This window comes from Notamacropus eugenii, chromosome 1, assembly GCF_028372415.1.
Source record: "Notamacropus eugenii isolate mMacEug1 chromosome 1, mMacEug1.pri_v2, whole genome shotgun sequence".
Classification (NCBI taxonomy): Eukaryota; Metazoa; Chordata; class Mammalia; order Diprotodontia; family Macropodidae; genus Notamacropus; species Notamacropus eugenii.
Genome location: NC_092872.1, coordinates 7550298 through 7573753, shown reverse-complemented (window position 1 = coordinate 7573753; position 23456 = coordinate 7550298). Strand labels below are relative to the sequence as shown.

The 23456-nt window shown below is 41.0% G+C and overlaps 1 protein-coding gene across 1 annotated transcript in view; it reads right to left on the bottom strand.

Moving 5' to 3' along the window:
* Positions 1 to 1092: 1092 nt before the first annotated feature.
* Positions 1093 to 23456, bottom strand: part of SLC25A20 (solute carrier family 25 member 20) — a 38481-nt gene continuing 16117 nt past the window's right edge. The window contains exons 3-9 of the mRNA XM_072651770.1: positions 22958 to 23085; positions 12590 to 12680; positions 6830 to 6947; positions 5435 to 5507; positions 4856 to 4965; positions 4096 to 4220; positions 1093 to 1982 (exon numbers count right to left, since the gene is read on the bottom strand). Coding sequence (XP_072507871.1) covers positions 1920 to 1982; positions 4096 to 4220; positions 4856 to 4965; positions 5435 to 5507; positions 6830 to 6947; positions 12590 to 12680; positions 22958 to 23085 — 708 coding nt within the window. The 3' untranslated portion in view covers positions 1093 to 1919. The remainder of the gene's footprint in view (positions 1983 to 4095; positions 4221 to 4855; positions 4966 to 5434; positions 5508 to 6829; positions 6948 to 12589; positions 12681 to 22957; positions 23086 to 23456) is intronic.

The window sequence follows — 23456 nt, the reverse complement described above, 5'->3', positions numbered from 1 at the left end:
TTGGTGCCATTCAGAGATGTTCCCAGAAGGCTTTCCTTTTTAGACTGAACATCCATCAAGCATCCAAAGGAGCAAAAAGCTGCTGTATCTGAGGACTGCGAATGATCCCCTTTAAAATGTGATGATGATGAGGATGATGAAGGTGACAGCGGGTCACATTTAAATAGTGCCTTAAGATTTGCAAAACATTTCCCATTCGTACATCGTCTTCCATGGCAAATAACTCAGCTGTCCAGCTGGAAAAAGACCAAACAGATTTCAGACCCAACTCTCCCAGGAAATAGTTCTGGGACATGGAATAAAGCTGGCATTTGGCTTGAATACAAGTGACCTAAAACATCAGCTGGGAAAAAGCAATGGTTCCGGGAAAAGCCCCCACCCACAGGCATCCTCAGGGGGCCTGGTAAAGCCAAGAAGAGCTGCAGGGAGAGTTTCCCACTAGAGGCAGAAGCCAGAGACAGGAATTGGTGGATTTCAGAGCTTCTGGCCTCAGACTCTATCCACAAATAATTAACAGACAGAACATGGACACCACCAAGGACGAGCTGCAGGAGGATCAATATGGAACTGAAACAGTTTGCAGAAAGGTGCCGACTGCGGCCAGGAAGCAAGCTGAAGCTACCTTGCTGGAGGGAGAGAAAGCCATGGCCTCATTTCTAATTAGTAGAAGATGGTAGCCTGATGGAGGACAACAGAGCGTAGTGGAGAGAACACTGGCTGTGGAGTCAAAGGGCCTAGGTGGGAATCCTGGCTTTGTCACTATGTGATTTTTTCTAAGTCATTAGCCTTCTCTGTGCCTCAATACTCTGACCTGTAAAATGAGGGAGTTGAGCTAGATGATCTTCAAGGTCCTTTGCCGTTCTGAATCTGATCCTATGAGCTAACCAAGTAGAAAGACCTGGAGCAATCAAGTTCTCCTCCCTCTACTAGCTGGGGCCAAAGACGATTCAGAAAAAACTCCTCCTCACAGAGGCAAGAGAACAGGCCCAGGGGCTGAAGGTCAAGGAGAGCTTTAGGAGCTGCTCTCATAAGTCCTTGGCATCAGCCAGCTAACAGGCTGCCAGCTAAGAAATACAGTCAGAAGAACAAAAATCAGAGAAAAAAGGTATTTATTATTTCCTGATAAAAGAGGATCCTCTCATCACAGAAGAAAGCGTGTAGAAGTGGTTCTCCCTCACACCCAATTTATCCTCACTAATTCCATGACTTGATTGCTAATTCAAAACTGTCCTAGTAACAGGGTGGGAGTTGGTTGGGTAAGAGGACATTTTCCCACATAATCCTACCAGAATTAGGCTACTTTATTCCACTTCTCGATTAGTGACAAAATTAAAACCCCAGTGTTGACAAGCTAGCAACATGCTCTTAAATATACATCCAAAGACAGCACAGATGGAGACAGTAAATTATTGTCACATTTCAACATTTGCAACCAAAGGTTAAAAGGTGTCCTGAGAGTTAAGTGCTCATCAACTGTGCGCTCGATTTGAACAATCACTCAACTGAAGGTTAGCTGGTATTAAAAATATATCTCTGGTACTGTTAGTGAGATTCACAGCCGTTCTAGAACTGAGGAAAATGTCCTAGGTAGCAGGTTTGTAAAAATTGGCTAGGGTTGGGATGGATGCAAAATAGATTCAGTTTCGAGGCTCACTACTGACTTCCACCTCCAAAGCTTCATGAAATCTCCTTAAATCATCAAGACTGAATTCAAGTTTCAAAATGGTCACACTGTACCAGCCAAAGGATGTCTTTAAGGCATAGGTTATACAAAGTTCATTAAGTGCTCTTATTTTTTCATTCTCTTCTCCCCTCCTTCCCCCCCATGCAGATTTTTGTCAAGTTGAGTTCAGTCCTGTCCCTTCCCTGGTCACTGTATTCCTCCTCCCTTTGTCTGGAGGGTTTAAGATTTCTGAGTTTCATAAATTAGGTGCAATCCAATTAAGAAACTTCATGGCAATTTCAAAGCCAAGGAAACAGGCCTAGGAAAAAAAGAGATGGAGAGGGTGTTAGGAGAGTACTAATTCTCCGCATCATGTGGAGACTAGTTCTTTGTCCAACCTCCCCTGTTATACCTAAAGGGAAATCCATTAAATTCAGAGACCTCTCCAAAGGAGAAAAGGTTCAATCAGTGTTACTGCTATTAAAATAAAATAACTCTATCAAGTCAACAGAGTAGCCACAGATATATTTCCCAACAGTCTCTCACTTCCCTGCTGTCTACCACCCGGTAGCCAGGAAACCAGTTCAAAAACCTCAGTTCCCATGACCTACATCTTCATGACACCCCAGCCACTCATAGAAGTGGTCATATCCTAAGTCTCGCCACCATCTGTGACTGTGCCACCTCCATGATCTCAATACTGAAATTTCCCTCTCAGATAATAACTTCTTTATCTGACAATCTCTCCTATTGCTTTAGTCTGGAAGAATATAAGCTTGTGAAGACAGGGGCTGTTTTTGGTTTCATTTTTGTATCTCAGGCACCTAATACAATAGACACCTAAGAAACGCTAGCTGACAACTTAATTGGGGTTTGGCTTTTTTTTAACTTTTCTTTTCATCTCAAGAGCTGAGAATAAGGACTGCCACAGATGAAGAGGTGCTTAATTAATGCTTATTAAAGCTGGAGCTAGCCAGCTGGTTAACTTTTAAGCTCTAGGCCAGGGATGCTCAACCTTCAGTTTGTGAACTTGTGTTTTTTTTTAATATTTAATTTTAATTTAACATTTAATAATAGATCCACCTCATTATAATGGGCTTCCTTATTAATCTTATATATCTTATTTTAGTCATTTAAAAACATGATTCTGAGAAGAATTCCATAGGCTTTACCCCTATGCAAGGGGTCATGACGCCAAACAATTTCAGAGCCCTTACTCAAGGTAGACAAGTAGTCTCCTCTTTCTGTCAAATAATGAAATGAAAGCTGCACTCTGGACAGCACAGGGACAGTGGAGGTACTGTGAAAGACAAGCAATTACTATGCCTTAGCTCCAGTTCTGGCTCAGGCGCATAACTAGGTAGTTATGACTTGGGAAAACCTTTCCTCTGGCTAGTCAGCTGAATGGTGGGCTGCACCAACCTCTCCAACTCTAACATTCTGTGACTCTCACATTCCCAACATCCAGTACAAGGAATCATTGCCCCTTTGCGAAGGGCTTCTCTTCCAAAGCCAGTTTAAGATTTAAGAGGCCAGTTAGTTCCCAGTGTGGAGATGTAAGTTCAGGATGATTCAGAGCCCAGAGGAAAGAACAGGATGCTCCCTGTGCCCCAGGGCCCATGTGAGAAGCTAGTGCCCCAACTTTCTGGAGAACTCAAATAGTGCACGTGCTGAGGGATATGGAAAGCCCCAGCTCCTCATGGGGAATGGTAATTGTTCAGCCACAGTGGGTAGGACAAATACTCTCTGAAATCTAAGCAGGATGCAGAATTTCAAAACCTAAAGACACAATTTCCCTCTTCCACATGAGGACTAAGAAGGAAAGTCTCAATGATAACTATATATAATAACTGTATCTGACAACTAATATAATAACTATATAATAATTCCTGTATTGAGTCTTGACTCTTCAGACAAGAGTCTGAAATCTGGAAGAAGGCAACATCTGTCTCTGAGCTAGGTGCTCTGCCAGCCCCCTGCTGTCTGGCTCTTAGCTTGCAGAGTAGCAGGAGCTCTGGGTGAGGCGTAGAGGATGGCGTAGGTTCATACTTCATATCTGCTACTTCTTAGTCTTGATTCCTCATCTATAAAATGGGACAAATAATTCATGCACTACTATTTGTTGTGAACTGGCTGCTTTGTATAATTTCAAGAGCTATATAAATGTGAGTTACAATGTAGACATCAAACAGTATCACGGGAATAGCTTTGGACTTGGAATGAGGATAACTGGGTTCCAGTCCCTCTCTGACATTTCCTAGTTACGTGATGCTCAGCAAATCATTTCAGTTCTCAAAGCCTCAGTTAATTTATCTTTAAAAATGACATCAATAACCCTCACACTATATAGCTCACAAGACTGCTGAAAACACTCTGCAAACCTTCCAGCTCTATAGAACCATAAGTAATTCATGTTATTATTTTGTACTTACAGCATTTGCTGGGAAGGCACGGATCATGACAGCAGTGAAACCTTTATACAGGGATGTGACACCCTCTTCTCGGATCAGCTCTCTCAGCACATCTCGGAACCCATTAGGGTATTTTCCAGGTGGGGCTGTTGGAGCAAAATAGGCAACTAAGACTTTAAAAAGCTACCTGGGACCACTGTTCAAGTCCAAAGTGTTACTGACACAACTGAGTTAAGAAGGGGGGTCCACTAGCAGTGGCTCAGGACACTAGCATATGTCACTGTGGAACACAGCAATTGTCAAAAAAGTCTGAAACTTGAAGGTGACAGACTGAATCAGGTGCTTAATTCCTCAAACACACCTTTCATCTTGTCTACTGGTCAGTATTGACCCCTCCAAACAGACACAAATGGAAAGGGAGCAGTGGCTGCACAACCCACAAATCACTTTCTGATTGTCTTCCAAATGTGGTGCTGCATGTGATTCAAGTGTTGGAAGAAAAGTAGATTTATCTTCTCAGTTTTTTTTTTGGTCCAGGCTGACATTACAGCAAATCTGCATTCCTGGTGCACACACTATCTTAGGTCTGTCTTGGAGACTAATGGGGAATCCAGCTAGGGATTTAAGCACTGAGGTGGAGATTCCACCAACCAGAAAAGAACCGATTGTACTGGAAACCATTTTATCTTCAAGAAAAGTCTTTTGATCAAACGCAAAGGAGGAAACACACATGCAAGCGTGTGGGAAGACTCCCCACCCTGGTTGCCTGATTCTCTCTCACCAGTCTGGAAGCGGGACTTCAACACATCTGGAGGGATAGCCACAACCCAATTGAAGATTCCTGCAATGCCTCCAGCCACCAGGATTCGAGGAGCACTGAGTTCACTAACACTGCAGAGAAGAAATAATTGTAACAGGATGGTTAGGAGGAAGAGAAAGGCTGTGTGAGCTGAGAGAACCAAGTAGATCTGCCTGCAGAGGAAGGTGGAGGAGAAGTGGGTATGAGAATAGGTGTTGGAGAGGCCTTCCTAGACTGTGGCCTCAGCTGTAGGAAAAAGATGAGTGCTCCCTACTCACTTCTTAGGCAGCCTCGAGAAAGGCGGGGAGTTGCAGGAATGGTATACAAATGAGAAAAATGCAGCTGAGTAGTTTCTTTTTTGGTTCAGATATGGCTAAGCCACCCATTACAGTCCCAGGGTGAAATTGTTGGTCCTGGTCTATTTAAGCCAATGAATAAAAGGAGAACAGCTGCTACCTAGGGGAGAAATGGAGCTTGTCTTAGAAGGCATGCATATCCCTTACACTTCAGTTCTTTACTAAGTTAGGAGCAGCAATTCCTAGCGAAGCCTCTTCTATTTACCTTTTGCCTTCTGGGGTGAAGAGATCTTTTAACCACTCATAAGACATGAAGTACATCCCACTGGCAGGAACATCTGTTTGTAGCAAGAAAGATATTTGCTCAGAAAAACAAAGCAAAACTAGCCAATATTCTTGAATTTAAGAGTGCACGATTAAAAGACTGGTCCTCAAAAACAAATCTGAAAAATCTGAACATTAAGTATATGAATATAAAACTATGAAAAGACAGCTCCCTCCACCTCTTTGTTGAGCCAAGAAGGTGGTCCATGGATATGCAACACTGTACATAACATCAGATTTTTTTTCAATGTGGTTATTGGTTTTGTTGATTTTTTTCCCCTCCTTCTTTTAAAGAAAATCTTTATTACGAGGGACGGTTCTCTTGGAGGAGACAGGAAAAGGAATTTAAGGAAAATCCAGGCAATGTAATAAAACAGATATCAATACAAATCTATTATTAAAAAAAAGAAATTATCTACTAAGGCTGAGAGGGGAACTGGTATCTGGAGAGAGTGCCCACAATGAAGAAATGAAGAACATTAAAAAGTATTAGAGTATTTTTAGTTTATCACCAGTTTTATCTTCTGAACCCATAAACTAGACTGGTTTTGCTTGGGTTTTTGCTAGATTATCAATATTCAATTTGAATGATTACAAAAATTTATCTTGTTCTAAGGAAGTACATTAAAAAATTCAATCAGCTTTTCTTCCTCTGCCCACCCTCCGCCCCCTGCCTCCCAAATAGAAAATGGTTTAAAGCTCAGGACAGGGCTCCTCCTAAGGTTTTTTCAGGAATATCACAAGACTCATTCTCTGCTGCAAAGTCTTGAATGGGTGGAAGGAGCAGATCCACTCCATCACCCACATCAGCCAAGACATCCCCCTCATACAACCCAGTCCAACTTCCTCTACGTTACCTTCTCTGCCACATCATAATCTCAACCTAAGGGTCTGCTCTTTTTCCCTGGAGATCTCTGTTCATCACTTCCTTTCCCATCCCAGCTCCTGCAGTCTCCTCCACGAAGAGTCTGCAAAGAGACCACACTGAAGGTTGCTGGCAATGCTCAGCCCTGTGGTATTCCCCATCCTTTATGGGAAAAGGCTGGTCATCAGTATTCAACAGCCCAGCTTACATACTATCCCTAAATCCACATTATACACTCTTAGCTCAGCTGGATCTACAGCCCATTTTGATATTTCCTAAAGATCTGCTCCCAATTCAAGGCACTAAAGCTCTTGCTGCTGACAGTTAATTTCATTTTAAATATGAAAAATTAAGCCCTATATTCTGGCAGAAATAGAGGTTAAAAAATTCCAACTTATTGCCTTCTTTCAGTGCAAGATGTGCCTTCGAGGCAGTTCTGCATATTCTAGAAAGGTCATCCCCAGTGGTTACCTCGCATGAGCGTAAGCATAGTTCCTTTGTAAATGCTTCTTATTCCAGCTTCCTTATAAAGTTTTTTGAAGCAGTCCCAAGCACCATTGTATTTTGTTTCTCCTGAAGAAGCCTGAATCTGGGTGGGAGGATGGGCAAGAAAAATCAGATTATCAAAAGTGAATCAACCTAGAGACAAGGCCAAAATGGTAAAGCAGAGAAATACTTAGCTGAGCCCTCCCAAAGTCCCCTACAAATAACTCTAAAACATCACCTCAAATCAAATTCTGGAGTGGCAGAACCAATAACAGATTGAGCGAAACAATTTTCCAGCCCAAGACACTTTAGGAGGTTAGTAGGAAAGTTTGGTCTCACCAGGGTGGTAGTCAGGCCTGGAGTGCAGCACAGAACATGTAGTGCAGACTGCATCACAGTGAGCTTTGGAGTGGCATTGGTGGAGGCAGCAACTTTTGGACCTCTCAGCCCTTGAACAGTGGGGGAGTCAGACAAATGATTGGAAGGATATTGCAGGGAATTCTTTGCTGGCACTAGGTTCAAGACCCTGTTGCACTACCCATATGCAGTTCTAGGTCCCAGTTCCAGGACCAAAGAGAATGATGTCACTTGCAGATGCAAGAGAGGAAGGGCCTTGGTTGAGATTTGAGGGCAAAGAGGAGTGTCTGTGGCTATTCACAAGGAAGTAGAGTCTTGGTCTCAATTCCAAGACACTAGCAATTGTGGCTGCAGAAGAAAGGGGAACCTGGTCACAGTTCCCAGTCGTAGAAGGTCCCCTGGTCACGGAAGGAATGCTAGCACTGCTGGCTAAAGGGGAAAAAAGTCCCTTCCTAGACAGAGACCAGTACACAGGTTAGAAGAACAGGGACCACACTTCTTCTTAGATAATACCACATAGGAAGCACCAAAAACATACTGACCCCCAGAGCTAACTCTGAAAACAGCAGTAAAAAAGTCCTGAAGCTTAGGGCAGTGCCCTCTCCACTCCAAGAACAGAATCCAAATGTAACATAAAGTTAAAAGTCAAGAAATTGGCTAGAAAAATGAGCAAACAACAAAAGAACATGGCCATAACAAGTAACTGTAGAGACAAGGGAAGATCAAGAGAAAAACCCAGAAGACAATGATGTCAAAGCAACTATGAGCAAAGCCTTAAAGAAAAAAATGTAAATTGGATACAAGTCCAACAAGAATTTCTGGAAGAGCTCAAAAAGGATCTTAAAAATCAAATAAGAGAGGTAGAGTAAAAAGTGATAAAGGAAATGAGAATAACAGAAAAAAATTATGAAAAGAGAGTCAACAGCTTGGCAAAAGAGACACAAAAAAAATTAATAAAGAAAATAATGCCTAAAAAACACCATTGGTAGAAGTAGGCACAAAAGTCCATTCCTTAAAAAGCAGAATTGGTCAAATGGAAAAAACAGGTACAAAAGGTCACTGAAGAAAATGATTCCTTAAAAATTAGAATTGGGAGAGTGGAAACAAATGACTTCATGAAGAACCATGAAAAAATAAACCAAAATAAAAAAACTTTTAAAAAATAGAAGAAAATGTGAAATAGCTCACTGGAAAAACAAGTGATCTAAAAAAATGGAACAAGAAGAGATATGAATTATTATACAAACTGAAAACCATGATTAAAAAAAGCTTAGACATCATCTTCCAAGAAATTATCAATGAAAACTGCCCTGATATCCTCGAACCAGAGAGCAAAACAGAAACTGAAAGACTCTATCAATTCTGGGAAAGAGATCTCAAAATAAAAACTCCCAAGAATATTATAGTCAAATTCCAGAGCTCCCAACTCAAGGAGAAAATATTGCAATTATACCATAAGGAAACAATTCAAATATCATGGAGCCAGAGTAAAGATCACACAAGATTTAGCAGCATCCATACTGAAAGACTGGAGGGCTTGGAATATGATATTCCAGAGGGCAAAGAAGCTAATATAATTAATTATCACCTACCCAGTAAAACTGAGTATAACCCTTTCAGGAAAAAAAAATGAATATTTAACAAAATAAAGGACTTCTAAGCATTCCTGGTGAAAAGACTAGAGCAGAATAGAAAATGACTTTCAAATACAATACTCAAGCGAAGCATAAAAAGGTAAACATGAAAGAGAAATCATAAGGGAATCAATAAGGTTAAAATGTTTACATTGCTATGCAGAAAGATGATAATTTTAACTCCTAAGAACTTTATCATTATTGAGGCAGTTAGAAGGAGTATACGTAGATAGAGAGCACAGGGATAAGTTAATTATGATGGGATGGTTTCAAAAAAATAAAATTAAGTAGTGAGAAAGAGGCATGCACTAGGAAATTAAAAGAGGTGGGCAACAACACCTGAACCTTATTTTCATTGGAATTGGCTCAAACAGGAAATAACATTCACTCTCAGTTGGATAAAGAAATCTATCTTACCCTATAGAAAAGTAAGGAAGGGAAGGGAACAAGAGAAGGGGAAAGTGGTAGTCAGAAGCAAAACAACTTTTTGAGGAGGAACAGGGTAAAAAGAGAGAGATGGATAAATGGGGAAAAACAGGGTAGAGGGAAATACACAGTTAATAATCATAACTGTGAATGGGAATGGGATAAACTCACTCATAAAATAGAAAAGGGTAGTAGAATGGATTAAAACCAGAATCTAACAATATGTTACAAGAAATACACTTGAAACAGAGAGACACACCAGAGAGTAAAAATAAGGGGCTGGAGCAGAATTCATTATGCTTCAGCTGAGGTTAAAAAAATAAAAAAGAGCGGAGGTAGCAATCATGATCTCAGACAAAACAAAAGCAAAACTAGATCTGACTAAGAGATAAGCTGGGAAATACAATTTGCTAAACCATACCATAGACAATGAAGTATTATCAATACTAAACATACAAGCACCAAATGGTATAGCATCTAAATTCTTAAAGGAAAAGTTAAATACATTACAAAAATTAAATATGATAGCTCTTAAAAGAAAACTGAATGGGAATTGAAAGGAGAATGCCTTTTTTTCAGTGGTAAATGACACCTAGGAATTGAGTAGGTGTCCATCAGCTGGGGAGCAGCTGAACACTTTGTGGTATATGAGGATAATTTGTGATACGTGTACTATGAGTACTATGGTGCTCTAAGAAATGATGAGCAGGATGCTTTCAGAAAAGCCTGGAAGACTTACATGAACTGATACAAAATGAAGTGAGCAGAATCAAAACATCGTACACAGTAACAGCAATAATGTACAATGATCAACTGTATGAATGACTTAGCTATTCTCAGCAATACAAAGATCTAAGACAACTCCAAAGCTCTTGTGATGAAAAATGTTATCCACTTCCAGCGAGAAAAATGATGGAATTTGAATGTAGATTGAAGCACACTTTTTTTTACCCTCTTCAATATTCTTAGTTTTTTGGTCTTCATTTTCTTTTGCAATATGGCTAATATGGAAATGTTTTGCATGACAGCACATGTATAATCTATATCAAATTGCTTCCCTTAGCAGGGGAAAGAGGGAGAGAATTTGGAAATCAAAATTAAAAAAAAACCAAATGTTAAAATGCAATTGAGAATAAAATAAAAATTAAACATAAAAAGAAATGAACCAACCTAACTGAAAAATATTTATTAAATGTCCCACTAGAATGGCAAAAAAAAAAGTGAAAAATTGGAAAAATGTATTGTTGGCAACACTGTAAAAATGGGCATTTCAATATATCATTTAGTAGCACTAATAACTGGTAGAAACACTCTGGAGACCAATATGACAAAATGTATTTTCCACACAGTGATTCCATTGCTGACATTATCTCAAAAAACATTTTTTAAAAAGGGTGTGGGAGGAGAGGAAGGACTTATCTGTATAGAAATATTTATAATTCTTTCCATAATAACAAAAAATAGGATATAAACTTTTCTTGCAATTGGAGATTAACTACATATGTTAATATAATGGAATATATTCCACAAAAATGATAAATATCAAACACAAATAAGTATGAAAATAAAAGGTGATGCAAACAGAAAGCAATAGATCCAGAATGCACAACTTGAGTACAACAAAAACAACAAAAAGGGAAGGAAAGGAAGAAGAAAAAAACAGAAAAGAAAACTCGGCGGTCAGAATCTTAGGCATGACCGAAAGGCCACAGCATCGGTTCTTTTCTTGCTTTCCTTTTTGTTCCTTAAATTATTTCTACCTTGTTATTTAAGGTTTTATCTCTCATTTGGGTTATTTGTTATTGTCGATGGCTATTATCTTTTTAAATAAAAAAATGAAGTCACTCTGTGAGGGTTTCTTCTTAAGTCTTTCCACAAGTACCTAACCAGTAACTTTCCACAGAAGGGAATGGAGCATGGGATTTTTCAGTTAACAATTCTCATTCAACAAACACAAGCTAAGTAACCATCAGGCTAAAGATACAAAAGATGGAGAAGATAAATAGATCTTTCCTCCACAGAACTTAGAGCCCAGTCAAAAACTCACAACACACATATTAAACAACTGAAAAACAATTCAAGACTGAAAAAGGAATTTAGTATTAGGTCAAAAGCACTAATTTGGAGAAAGACTATACAGAAGATGGGTCTTGAGCTATCTGTTAAAGGAAGAGTAGGATTTGGATAGGCAGAGGAAAACTGGAATAGGAGGCCAGCATTCTTTCAAGCCTGAACCACTGCAATGTTTTTCTAGCTTGCTGATTGGCTAAATAAGGTATATACCTTTAGGATGGAGAATGACAGGTCTGTCTTGCTTTCTTTTTAATAAGATACATCAATATTCTTTTTCACACTTGGAGCTAGATGTCCCACAGCACCTCAAACTCAACATACTCCAAATACAACTCATTTCTTTCCACTCGGACCTATTCCTTCCAAATTTCCCCATTTCTCTCAAAGGTACCACTAATCTTCAAACCATCCAGGTTCATAACCTCAGAGCCTGACTTAGCCTAACTCCACATAGTTGATCAGTTACCAAATCCAGTTGTTTCTACCTCTATGACCTATTTAGCTTCTGTCTTCTTCTCTCTACTCACATGGCCATCACCCTAGTTCAGGCCTTCATTAGCTCTTACAGAATTATTTACAAAAACCTCCTAAATGGTCTCCTAGCCTCAAGTCCTTCCCCACACAGCTGTGTCACTCTCCTATTTAATAAATTCTGGCTCCCCTTTACATCTAGGATTCAGTACAGGTTTTCAATCCTTATTACATACCTCTTCACCTACACTTTTGTCCAGTCAAACTAACCTTCTCACTCATCCTCATACAATGTATTCCATCTTCTACTTCCATCCCTTTGTACTTGTTCTCTCCCATCCCTGGGATGCAGTCTCTCCTCACCTCCATCTGTCTCTCTGAACCCTTCATTTCCTTCAAAAAACAGCTCAAGCACCAACTTCTACAATCCTCTCCTAATCCTCAGCTTTTAGTGTCTTTGCCCTAAAACTACATTTTCTGTCTTGTCTGTACCTATTTATGTATATGTTATATCCTCTAAAGGAACATAAGCTCCTTGGGTAAAGGGGCAATTTTATTTTTGTGTCTGTAACTCTAGTACCTAGCAATAGTGCCTGGCATACTGGTGGCATTTAATGAATGTATGTAGATGGACTGATAGATAATTAAAAGTTCCCATATTCCTAAAAATCTTGAAGCATTTTGCACATGTATTAGCAGCTGGTGTTTAAGAAATGGAGGGACTTTTAAAAACGGCAAACAAAAGCTATAAAAGTGAAAAGCGGAATACTTTCCTGCTACTTACCTGTAAGAGACACTTTATTCTTTCTCCAGGAGTCATGATTCCTGTTGTGAACACACCAGATAACATTCCAGCTGCAAACAGCTGAGGATAACTAGAGTGGAAAAAACAAGAGTAGGAGAGAGCCAGTGATTAACTATACAGAACATAGAAAATTCAGCATGAGACAGCTTTATACCCAAACATCTGTACTTTGCAAGGCTGCAAAGGGTGTTTGAAGGACCCATAACTGCAAAGTTGTAAGACTGAGGTTTTGTTTTTGTCTTGCTTTTCCAGGGCACAAGGTCTAAGAAAGCTAACGGGTTAGGAAGGTTTTGTACCATTGTGGCCTTCCCTACCAAAAAGAGTGGGAGGTCTGGATGAAGAAGTAATCTTGGCTCACTTCCTAATGGACACTAAGTGTGGAAACAAGCTGTCTTTTGAGGGTCACATAAGAACTGAGAACACTCTGCCCTCTAAGCCTGAATGGTTTAGCACTGAGGGTGTGTGGAATGAATAAGGGCTGACTCACATTATCAGAAAGGAGGTAGATGGAGCTCAGCCAGTCTTTAATTCTGCAAAGCTGCCTGTCCACCTTTAGCACACAATGGCATCTCCAAGGTTTGCTTTGTCTATGGCCAAAGAACTGGTAATAACATAGTAACAACAACTGAGAGTGCTTTAAGATTAACAAAGTGCTTTCCACAGTTTATCTTATTTGATTTCATAAATTTGGCAAGTCAATGTGATAGGTATTATTAACCTCCATTTTATAGATGGAGAAATGGAAACCCAGAGAAGCCTTGCCCATGATCATAAAGTTCTTAAGAGTGGGAGGCAAGAATTGAACCCAGGACTCTTCTGATCCCAAGTCTAGTCTTTTCCCACTATGTCACTGCCTTTCCCATCATGGCTTTAGTGACTTCCTGTCTGGCTCAGTTTCCATTCCTATTCAGAACAACCTTTGAGCCTGATTAGTGGGGACAAGGAACAGAGTTGAAGTTGGTTACATTTCAACAACAGCTACAGCAGCTTGGGAAATACTTCTGAAAAACTCCTTTGCTTGGCCACAGTAAACTTGATGTATAACTAGAAGAGTTTGATGCAAATGGCATCCACAGCGGGCATAACGGTTGGGCAGCAATAGCTCCCCATCCTAGATTCCAGGTTGAAATGAGGATTTTCAATTTAGGGATTCAGGGATTAGCAACTGAGCAACAATGGATTGAGCCTCTAAACTCTTTCTCTGCCCACCTCCACCTCCACCCCACTGGGCTCTTGTCAGGAAAAACTGTACAGCTCTAGTTAACCTCCTGAAGCTTAAACCCTTACACAGGAAGAGGAAGTGAATTCCAAGAATCTAGAAGTGATGTATGCTTACCTAGAAGAATGGTGGGAAATTCAGTGGCTTGCGGGTGACAGTAAGAGAGAGGAGAGGAAACGTCTTGCTTATAAAGGGAGGACTAATGGGATTATATGAAGCACATAGTGTGGACAGTAAAGATGTTTCTTTCCCAAGTAGGGTGACACATGGATCATTGCAATGATGATGCTAACTAGGTTCCTATTAGCCTACCCCCACAGCAAGTAGATAATGAAATCCGGTGACAACCACCAAGACTAATGACCTTCGCATCCTTTATCTTTCACTCTGTTACAAGAAGAGTCAGACACAAATGGTGTGATTCAAAGTAATTTTCATTGGTCTTACGGAAATCACTAATTACTTTACAGTACTCACTGTCTATGCCCAATGAACAGCATAGTTACCCATCCCACCCTGAGCAAAAATATGAAAATGACTAACCAGAATTCTATATCCAGCAGCATCAGAATCCTAAGCCTGGTACTCTGGCTGGCATGGTCGGGCTCAAACTAATCCTGCATCTTTTACCTATAACTATTGCAGCGGTTATAAATGTTTGTGAAGGGCACTGATGACCTAGTGTGTTCAGTGGAAGGTGACAAGGGTGGTAAAGGGGCCTAGGATCATGCCAAATTAGAAGTAGTTCAAAGAAGTTGTGGGGTTTAGCCTAAAAAAGAAAGGGATTTTTCTAGTACTTGAATGACTATTTCTTAATTTTTAGTTTTCAACATTCATTTCCACAAGATTTTGAGTGCCAAATTTTCTCCCCATCTCTCCCCTTTCCCCACCCCAAGACACTGTGCATTCTGATTACCCCTGTCCCCAATCTGACCTTCCTTCTATCACACCCCCGCCTTCCCTTATCTCCATCTCCTCTATTTTCTTGTAGGGCAAGATAGATTTCTATACCTCATTACCTGTATTTCTTATTTCCCAGTAGAATGTAAAAACAATTTTTAACATTTGTTTTTAAAACTTTGAGTTCCAACTTCTCTCCCTTCCTTCCTTCCCATCCATCCTCACTGAGAAGGCAAGCAATTCAATATAGGTTATACATGTGTAATTATGCAAAAGACTTTCATAAAAGTCATGTTGTGAAAGACTAACTGTATTTCCCTCCATCCTATCCTGGCCCCCATTTACTCTATTCTCTCTTTTGACCTCGTCCCTCCCCAAAAGTGTTTACTTCTAATTACCCCCTCCTCTCATTTGCCCTCCCTTCTATCATCCCCCTCCACCCCACTTATCCCCTTCTCCCCTACTTTCTTGTAGTGTAAGATAGATTTTCATACCAAATTGAGTGTGCATGTTATTCCCTCCTTAAGCCAAATGTGATGAGGGTAAGTTTCACTTTTTCCCTCACCTCCCCTGTTGTCCCCTCCATTGAAAAAGCTTTTTCTTGCCTCTTTTATGAAAGATAATTTGCCCCATTTCATTTCTCCCTTTCTCCTCCCAATATATTCCTCTCTTACCTCTTAATTTTATTTTTTTAGATATCATCCCTTCCTATTCAAGTCATCCTGTGCCCTCTGTCTATATGTATACAATCCCTCCAACTACCCAAATACTGAGAAAAGTCTCAAGAGTTACAAATATTATCTTTCCATGTAGGGATGTAAACAGTTCAACTTTAGTAAGTGTCTTATGATTTCTCTTTCCTGTTTACCTTTTCATGCTTCTCTTGATTCTTGTGTTTGAAAGTCAAATTTTCTATTCAGCTCTGGTCTTTTCATCAAGAATGCTTGAAAGTCCTCTATTTCACTGAATGACCATCTTTTCCCTTGAAGTATTATACTCAGTTTTGGTGGGTAGGTGATTCTTGGTTTTAATCCTAGCTCCTTTGACTTCTGAAATATCATATTCCAAGCCCTGTGATCCCTTAATGTAGAAGCTGCTAGATCTCAGGTTATCTTGATTGTATTTCCACAATACTCAAATTGCTTCTTTCTGGCTGCTTGCAATATTTTCTCCTTGACCTGGGAACTCTGGAATTTGGCTACAATATTTCTAGGAGTTTTTCTTTGGGGTTCTCTTTCAGGTGGTGATCAGTGGATTCTTTCAATTTTTATTTTACCCGTTGATTCTAGAATATCAGGGCAGTTTTCCTTGATAATTTCATGAAAGATGAAGTCTAAGCTCTTTTTTTGATCATGGCTTTCAGGTAGTTCCATAATTTTTAAATTGTCTCTCCTGGATCTATTTTCCAGGTCCATTGATTTTCCAATGAGATATTTTACATTGTCTGCTACTATTTCATTCCTGTGGTTTTATTTCATAATTTCTTGATTTTTCATAAAGTCATTATCTTCCATCTGCTAATCTTGAAGGAATTATTTTCTTCAGTGAGCTTTTGGCTCTCCTTCTCCATCTGGCCGGTCTGCTTTGTAGGGCCTTCTCCTCACTGGCTTTCTGAATCTCTTGCCGTTTGGGTTAGTCTATTTTTTACAGTGTTATTTTCTTCAGCACTTTTTGGGGGGTCTCCTTTATCAGGCAGTTGACTCATTTTTCATGATTTTCTTGCATCACTCTCATTTCTCTTCTCAATTTTTGCTCTACTTCTCTTATTTGATTTTTAAAATCCTTTTTGAGTTCTTCTATGACCTGAGACTAATTCACATTTTTCTTGGAGACTTTGGATGGAGGAGCTTTGACTTTGTGTTCTTCTGTTTGCATGCATTGGTCTTCCTTATTACAAAAGTAAGATTCCTTAGTCTGATTCTTTTTCTGGTTTTTGCTCATTTCCCCAGCCATTTACTTGACTTTTGAGCTCTTTGTCAACGTAATTCTCTTCTTTCAGTGGGGGTGGGGGTGAAGTGAGGGTGGGGGGTACTGTCAGCCACTAGATCCCCCCACAATCTGTGGTCCTAGAGCTCCAGAAATGGTGGCTGCAGCAAGTTCTTCTGCCCCCTCCCTGCTCTGCCACCCTGGGGCTGGGTCGTACCACTTCACTCTCCTGCACTGGTCCCACAGGCTTTTCCCACTGACCTTCCAATTTATCCTCAGCATTTTGGGGTCATGAAGTCTGGAAACCACCACAGGGTTGAGAGATTCAGTCTCCCCAAGGCCTGCTCAGGTTCCCTCTGTGCACTTGCAGCTCACACTGGACTGTGCTCTGCTCCCAGTGTGGCGTGATAGATACTTCCTGGTGACCTTCTAGGCTGTCTTGGGCTGGAGATTTGCTTCACTCCATCATTCTGTGAGCTCTGCAGCTCCAGAATTTGTTTAGAGCCATTTTTTTAAAGGTATTTTGCTGGGCTTGGCAGGAGTGCTCTAGAAAGTCTGTGCTGTTACTCTGCCCCTTGAACGACTATTTCATAGAAGAGGGATAAGGCTTGTTCTTATTGGCCTCAATGGGAAGAACTGGGAGACACAGGTAGAAGTGACAAAGAAGCAAATTGAGGTTAGAGGTCAGGAAAATGTAACACGCAAGTTATTCAAAAGTAGAACAGATTGCCTCAGGCTACCCCTCATGGAAGTCTTCAAACTAAAGGTGGATGATCAGGTATACTAGAGAGGATTCTTACACAAGAGATAGGTTGGAACACATGTCCAGTGAAGTACCTTCCAGTTGAGATGGGGCAAGTCTGAAGACCTATTTGGAGAGACTGGCTACAGATCACCAATGAGAGATTCACACTCAAGTGTATTTCCTTCCAATCCCCATGTTTACCCTCTGCCAGTACCCTAATTGAAGATTCCTGACTGACCACACCCTAGCCTATTCAGAAACCTTGTATGCATAATTCTTCCCACAGACCCTAGAGGTCAAATACTTCCCTTTAATTACCTTTGCTCCCTGATATGTTTCTAGGCAAACAGAGTCTCTAAAAGATAGCTTCACCTTCCTGCCTATTTCTGTCCAACATAACTAATTTCCATTTTAGGAAGCAAATGCTGACAGAGTCAAGTGAGGAAACATTTTTAGTTGCCTATATACCTGAGTTACTGCTCAGGTGCTGTAGCGTGGATCCAAGACCATATGTCTCTGCATTTCTCACTATTCACTACTGCCTTTGTGTACCATCCTCTCATGATATCAATCAGCACATGCTATTGACCTCTGAGCTCCAGAAGGGCAGACAGGGATGGTGTCTACTTCATGTGCTGTACTTCTCCCAGCACACGACTCTGTACAAAGTGGGCACTTAGAAATGGAGGATGAAGGGATAGAGAGAATACAAAAGTAGAGGCTTCTGAGGCCAAAGCAAACTTTGTGCCCTTTGGCTCTAGAACTCACAGAGTGCTAGAATTATCCCTTACAGATGTACTTTGGGGCTGAAATCTGGGACACCTGTGGCTTCCTCTGGAAAATAAGCCCTAAGTGGGGGGCGGAGCCAAGATGGTGGAGTAGAAAGACGCACATACACATACCTCCGAACCCACAACCCACAGAACAACTACAAAGAAGTAACTCACGGCGAATTCTGCACCCAGAGGCCACAGAACATTGGAGTGAGGGAGATTTCTGTTCCGGAGAGACCTGCAAACCTCTCGCAAAAGGTCCTTCGCGCTGCGGACTGGGCGCCGGGACTGGGAGCTGAGTACAGCCCTGCCGTGGCCGCAGCACTGAGAGGAACAGATCCGAGCGGGCTTCAGGGACGGGATCTCCAGCGGCCGCACAAGTCCCTCCACCCACAGGTGATGGGGGTCGGTGAGAGAGTCTCTTTGGCGGGTCGAGGGGGGAGTGGGGTGCCCTCATGGCTCAGGCCCCCTCGGGAGACAGAAGCTGAGGGGCGGCGGCAGACAGGGGCTCCCCAAGCAGGCAGGAGCCTGGATCCATTGTTGAAGGACTGTGCATAAACTCCCTGAGGGAACTGAGCCTGAGAGGCGGCCCTGCCCTGACCTGAGCACCTGAACTTAATCTCACACTGAATAGCAGCCCTGCCCCCGCCCAAAGCCCTGAGGCTGGAAGCAGCATTTGAATCTCAGACCCCAAACGCTGGCTGGGAGAATCAGGAGGCGAGGTGGGTGTGAGGAAAATATTCAGAGGTCAAGTCACTGGCTGGGAAAATGCCCAGAAAAGGGAAAAGAAATAAGACTATAGAAGGTTACTTTCTTGGTGAACAGGCATTTCCTCCCTTCCTTTCTGATGAGGAAGAACAATGCTTACCATCAGGCAAAGACACAGAAATCAAGGCTTCTGTGTCCCAGCCCACCCAATGGGCTCAGGCCGTGGAAGAGCTCAAAAAGAATTTTGAAAATCAAGTTAGAGAGGTGGAGGAAAAGCTGGGAAGAGAAATGAGAGACATGAAGTCAAAGCATGAACAGCAAATCACATCCCTGCTAAAGGAGACCCAAAAAAATGTTGAAGAAAATAACACCTTGAAAACTAGCCTAACTCAATTGGCAAAAGAGGTTCAAAAAGCCAATGAGGAGAAGAATGCTTTCAAAAGCAGAATTAGCCAAATGGAAAAGGAGATTCAAAAGCTCACTGAAGAAAACAGTTCTTTCAAAATTAGAATGGCACAGATGGAGGCTAAGGACTTTATGAGAAAGCAAGAAATCACAGAACAAAGCCAGAAGAATGGAAAAATGGAAGATAATGTGAAATATCTCATTGGAAAAACAACTGACCTGGAAAATAGATCCAGGAGAGACAATTTTAAAATTATGGGACTACCTGAAAGCCATGATCAAAAGAAGAGCCTAGGCATCATCTTCCATGAAATTATCAAGGAAAACTGCCCTGAGATTCTAGAACCAGAGGGCAAAATAAATATTCAAGGAATCCGCAGAACACCGCATGAAAGAGATCCAAAAAGAGAAACTCCTAGGAACATTGTGGCCAAATTCCAGAGTTCCCAGGTCAAGGAGAAAATATTGCAAGCAGCTAGAAAGAAACAATTCAAGTATTGTGGAAATACAATCAGGATAACACAAGATCTAGCAGCTTCTACATTAAGGGATCGAAGGGCATGGAATAGGATATTCCAGAAGTCAAAGGAACTAGGACTAAAACCAAGAATCACCTACCCAGCAAAACTGAGTACAATACTTCAGGGGAAAAATTGGTCTTTCAATGAAATAGAGGATTTTCAAGCATTCTTGGTGAAAAGACCAGAGCTGAAAAGAAAATTTGACTTCCAAACACAAGAATGAAGAGAACCATGAAAAGGTGAACAGCAAGGAGAAGTCATAAGGGACTTACTAAAGTTGAACTGTTTACATTCCTACATGGAAAGACAATACTTGTAACTTTTGAAACATTTCAGTATCTGGGTACTGGGTGGGAGTACACACACACACACATGCACACATGCACACATACATAGAGACAGAGTGCACAGAGTGAATTGAAGAGGATGGGATCATATCTTAAAAAAAAAAATGAAATCAAGCAGTGAGAGAGAAAGATATTGGGAGGAGAAAGGGAGAAATTGAATGGGGCAAATTATCTCTCATAAAAGAGGCAAGCAAAAGGCTCATTAGTGAAGGGATAAAGAGGGGAGGTAAGAGAAAAAACATGAAGTCTACTCTCATCACATTCCACTAAAGGAAAGAATAAAATGCACACTCATTTTGGTATGAAAACCTATCTTACAATACAGGAAAGTGGAGGATAAGGGGATAAGCAGGGTGGGGGGGATGATAGAAGGGAGGGCATGGGGAGGAGTGCAATTTGAGGTCGACACTCATGGGGAGGGATAGGATCAAAAGAGAACAGAAGTAATGGGGGACATGATAGGATGGAGGGAAATATAGTTAGTCCTATACAACACACCTATTATGGAAGTCATTTGCAAAAACTACACAGATTTAGCCTATATTGAATTGCTTGCCTTCCAAAGGGAAGGGGTGGGGAGGGAGGGAGGTAAAGAACTCAAAGTGTTAGGATCAACTGTCGAGTAATGTTCTTGCCACTAGGAAATAAGAAATACAGGTAAAGGGGTATAGAAAGCTATCTGGCCCTACAGGACAAAAGAGAAGATGGAGACAAGGGCAGAGAGGGATGATAGAAGAGAGAGCAGATTGGTCATAGGGGCAATTAGAATGCTTGGTGTTTGGGGGGGGAGGGGATAAAAGGGGAGAAAATTTGTAACCCAAAATTTTGTGAAAATGAATGTTAAAAGCTAAATAAAAAAATAAAAAAGAAAAAAAAGAAAAGAAAAGAAGCCCTAAGTAACTTAGGTGCATTACTCTTGAAAAAGTAGAAAGGACTGTACTGAGCCAATCAGATGTGAGAGCAGGTTTTATTGTAGGACTTAAACATCCAATGATAATAACCCAGGTCGTCAGATTCTTTTGCTTGTGCTCATCTGAGAAAGGGACTGAGTCTTGTCTCTGACTGAGATCCATAGCCCAGCTGGCCTTTTGCTAAGGATCATGGCCAGAGATCTGAAAGAAGATCCTGCTGGTGCCAGAGCCAGAGGCCTAGCAGGGAGCCCCACAGGGACAGATGTGTGCTGTCAGAGGGAATCCAGCGTTCCTTAATGCCATCTGCTCCCTACTACCGTCATTAAAGACAGGGCATCAGGGCTGGCTTCCCTTTTGGGAAGGGATTAATATTTTAAACAGGAGTTAACAATAAAGATTACATACGCCTTCTTGCTTTAAAATATTTCCTTTAACTACTCTTTAACAGCATCTTAGGAAACATATTTGTTAGAATGAACTGGAAGCCAGAATGGCTCAGTGGGCCTTGGGGTCTTATTGTGACTTAGTCACTGCCTCAGACTGAACTTCACTTTCCAAAAATAAGGAAAACAAAGCTGATCTATCTCATCCATTATTAAGACATATATGAGTGTGGCATAGAGAAAAAAATAAAAGTATTCCTTTCTCGCTCACTAGTTCATAGCCTGTGAGGGAAGAGAAGGAAGAACTCTCTCAAGGAAGAATAAAGATCATGGAACCAGACGACTTAACATCTGGAAAGATCCTTAGAGTTCATCTGATAACTGTCAACCTTTTCGAGTTTAAGAACATGATTTTCTAAGACCAAAAAATTTTGTATTTTAGTGTATGTTATAGTAGCTGGATTATTAAAACAATGATAAAGACCTATATAATGACAAAATAATGATAATAATAAAAATAACAGGCAGTATGGTATAGTAAAGTTGGAGTCAGGAAAGCCTGGGTTCAAATGTGGCTTCTACCACTTACTGGCCAGATGACCATGAGCAAACCACCTAACATCTCTGAGACTCATTCAACTCAAAAATCTTATCATTAGTTACAGACAAGTTGAAATCTTTTTAAGTTCTCACACTGACAAAAATCCCCAGCCTTTCATATATCAACTTCATAATAAAGTTATATTGACATAGCAGTTTAAAGTTTGCAAAAGTGTTTCCTCATAACAGCTGTGTGAGATAGGTTGTTCAAAATGTCCACTTTACAAATGAGGAAATCGAGCTTCAAAAGGTGAAGTGATTTATCTACTATCACAGCTGCTAAGTGTCTGAGGAAGGATTTGAACCCAGGTTTCAACTCCAAGTCCCACCTTCTATTCCCTAAGCTACCAAATGAAAATGCTTGGTACATATACGGATTTGTAGAATTTTGGATCAAAGTTTGGAAACCACTGGATTCAGTCTAACCCCTTCATTTTACAGAGAAGAAAAATGAAGGCTAGAGAAGGGAAGGGACTTGCACAGGATCACACCTGCAGTGAGAGCAGCAGAGCAAAGCCACTCAAAGTCAGATCTTCAGTGTTCTTTGCACAACACCGTGCTGCCTCTCGTTACTCATGAACCTATCCAGAGACTGCCCAAGAGACAAACTATGTCTTGTCAGTGAAGTGTCTTTATAGGTGGATTATTCGGTGGCTAAATGTGAACACTGTCCCACTGTACTAACACTGTCCTGCAAAAGAAGGCAGCAGATACATAATCCAGAACTTTAGTACACAAGACCTGTTTTTAGCCTGGACTCTTTTCTCCCTCTGCTTCCACTAATGAAGCAATTCAGTATATATATGATACTTCATTTAAAAACAAACAACCTACAAGAGACTATGTCCCATTTCCTGCCTGGGGTCCTCTGCAACACAGGGCCCAACACAGTGGTCCTGAAGAACTTACTTCAATATATCATCTGGATGTTTCTGTTGTAGTCTCTTCCCCAGCCCGTAGCCAAAGAAGCACACAGCAAACATGGGTGTGACACCAACAAGGGGAGCTGCCATTCCTCGGTAAAGGCCTCGAATACCCTGAAAGACAATGTGCAACGGGCACATTTTAGCTTCTAGATGGAGAATGGGGAAGGACGTCAGAGGTAGGCCAACTTCCTTATCTTCTGGATGAGAAAACTGAGGCTTACTGGGGTCATGCGATTTGCCCAAGGTCATACAAGTAGTAAATGGCAGAACCAGGATTTGAATCCAGGGTCTCAACTCACACATCTGGCACTTATCCCACTGTACCATGCATTTTCATGAGGAAAGTTTCTTGAAGAGGAAAAAGTAAGACCACATCCTTTAACTTTCTACTTTTTTCCTTCACCAGACGTCCTGGCAAAGAGGGCAGAGAGCAGGAATCTGACAGGCCTAGACTCTGTTCTGCTATGCAGTATGACATTCCT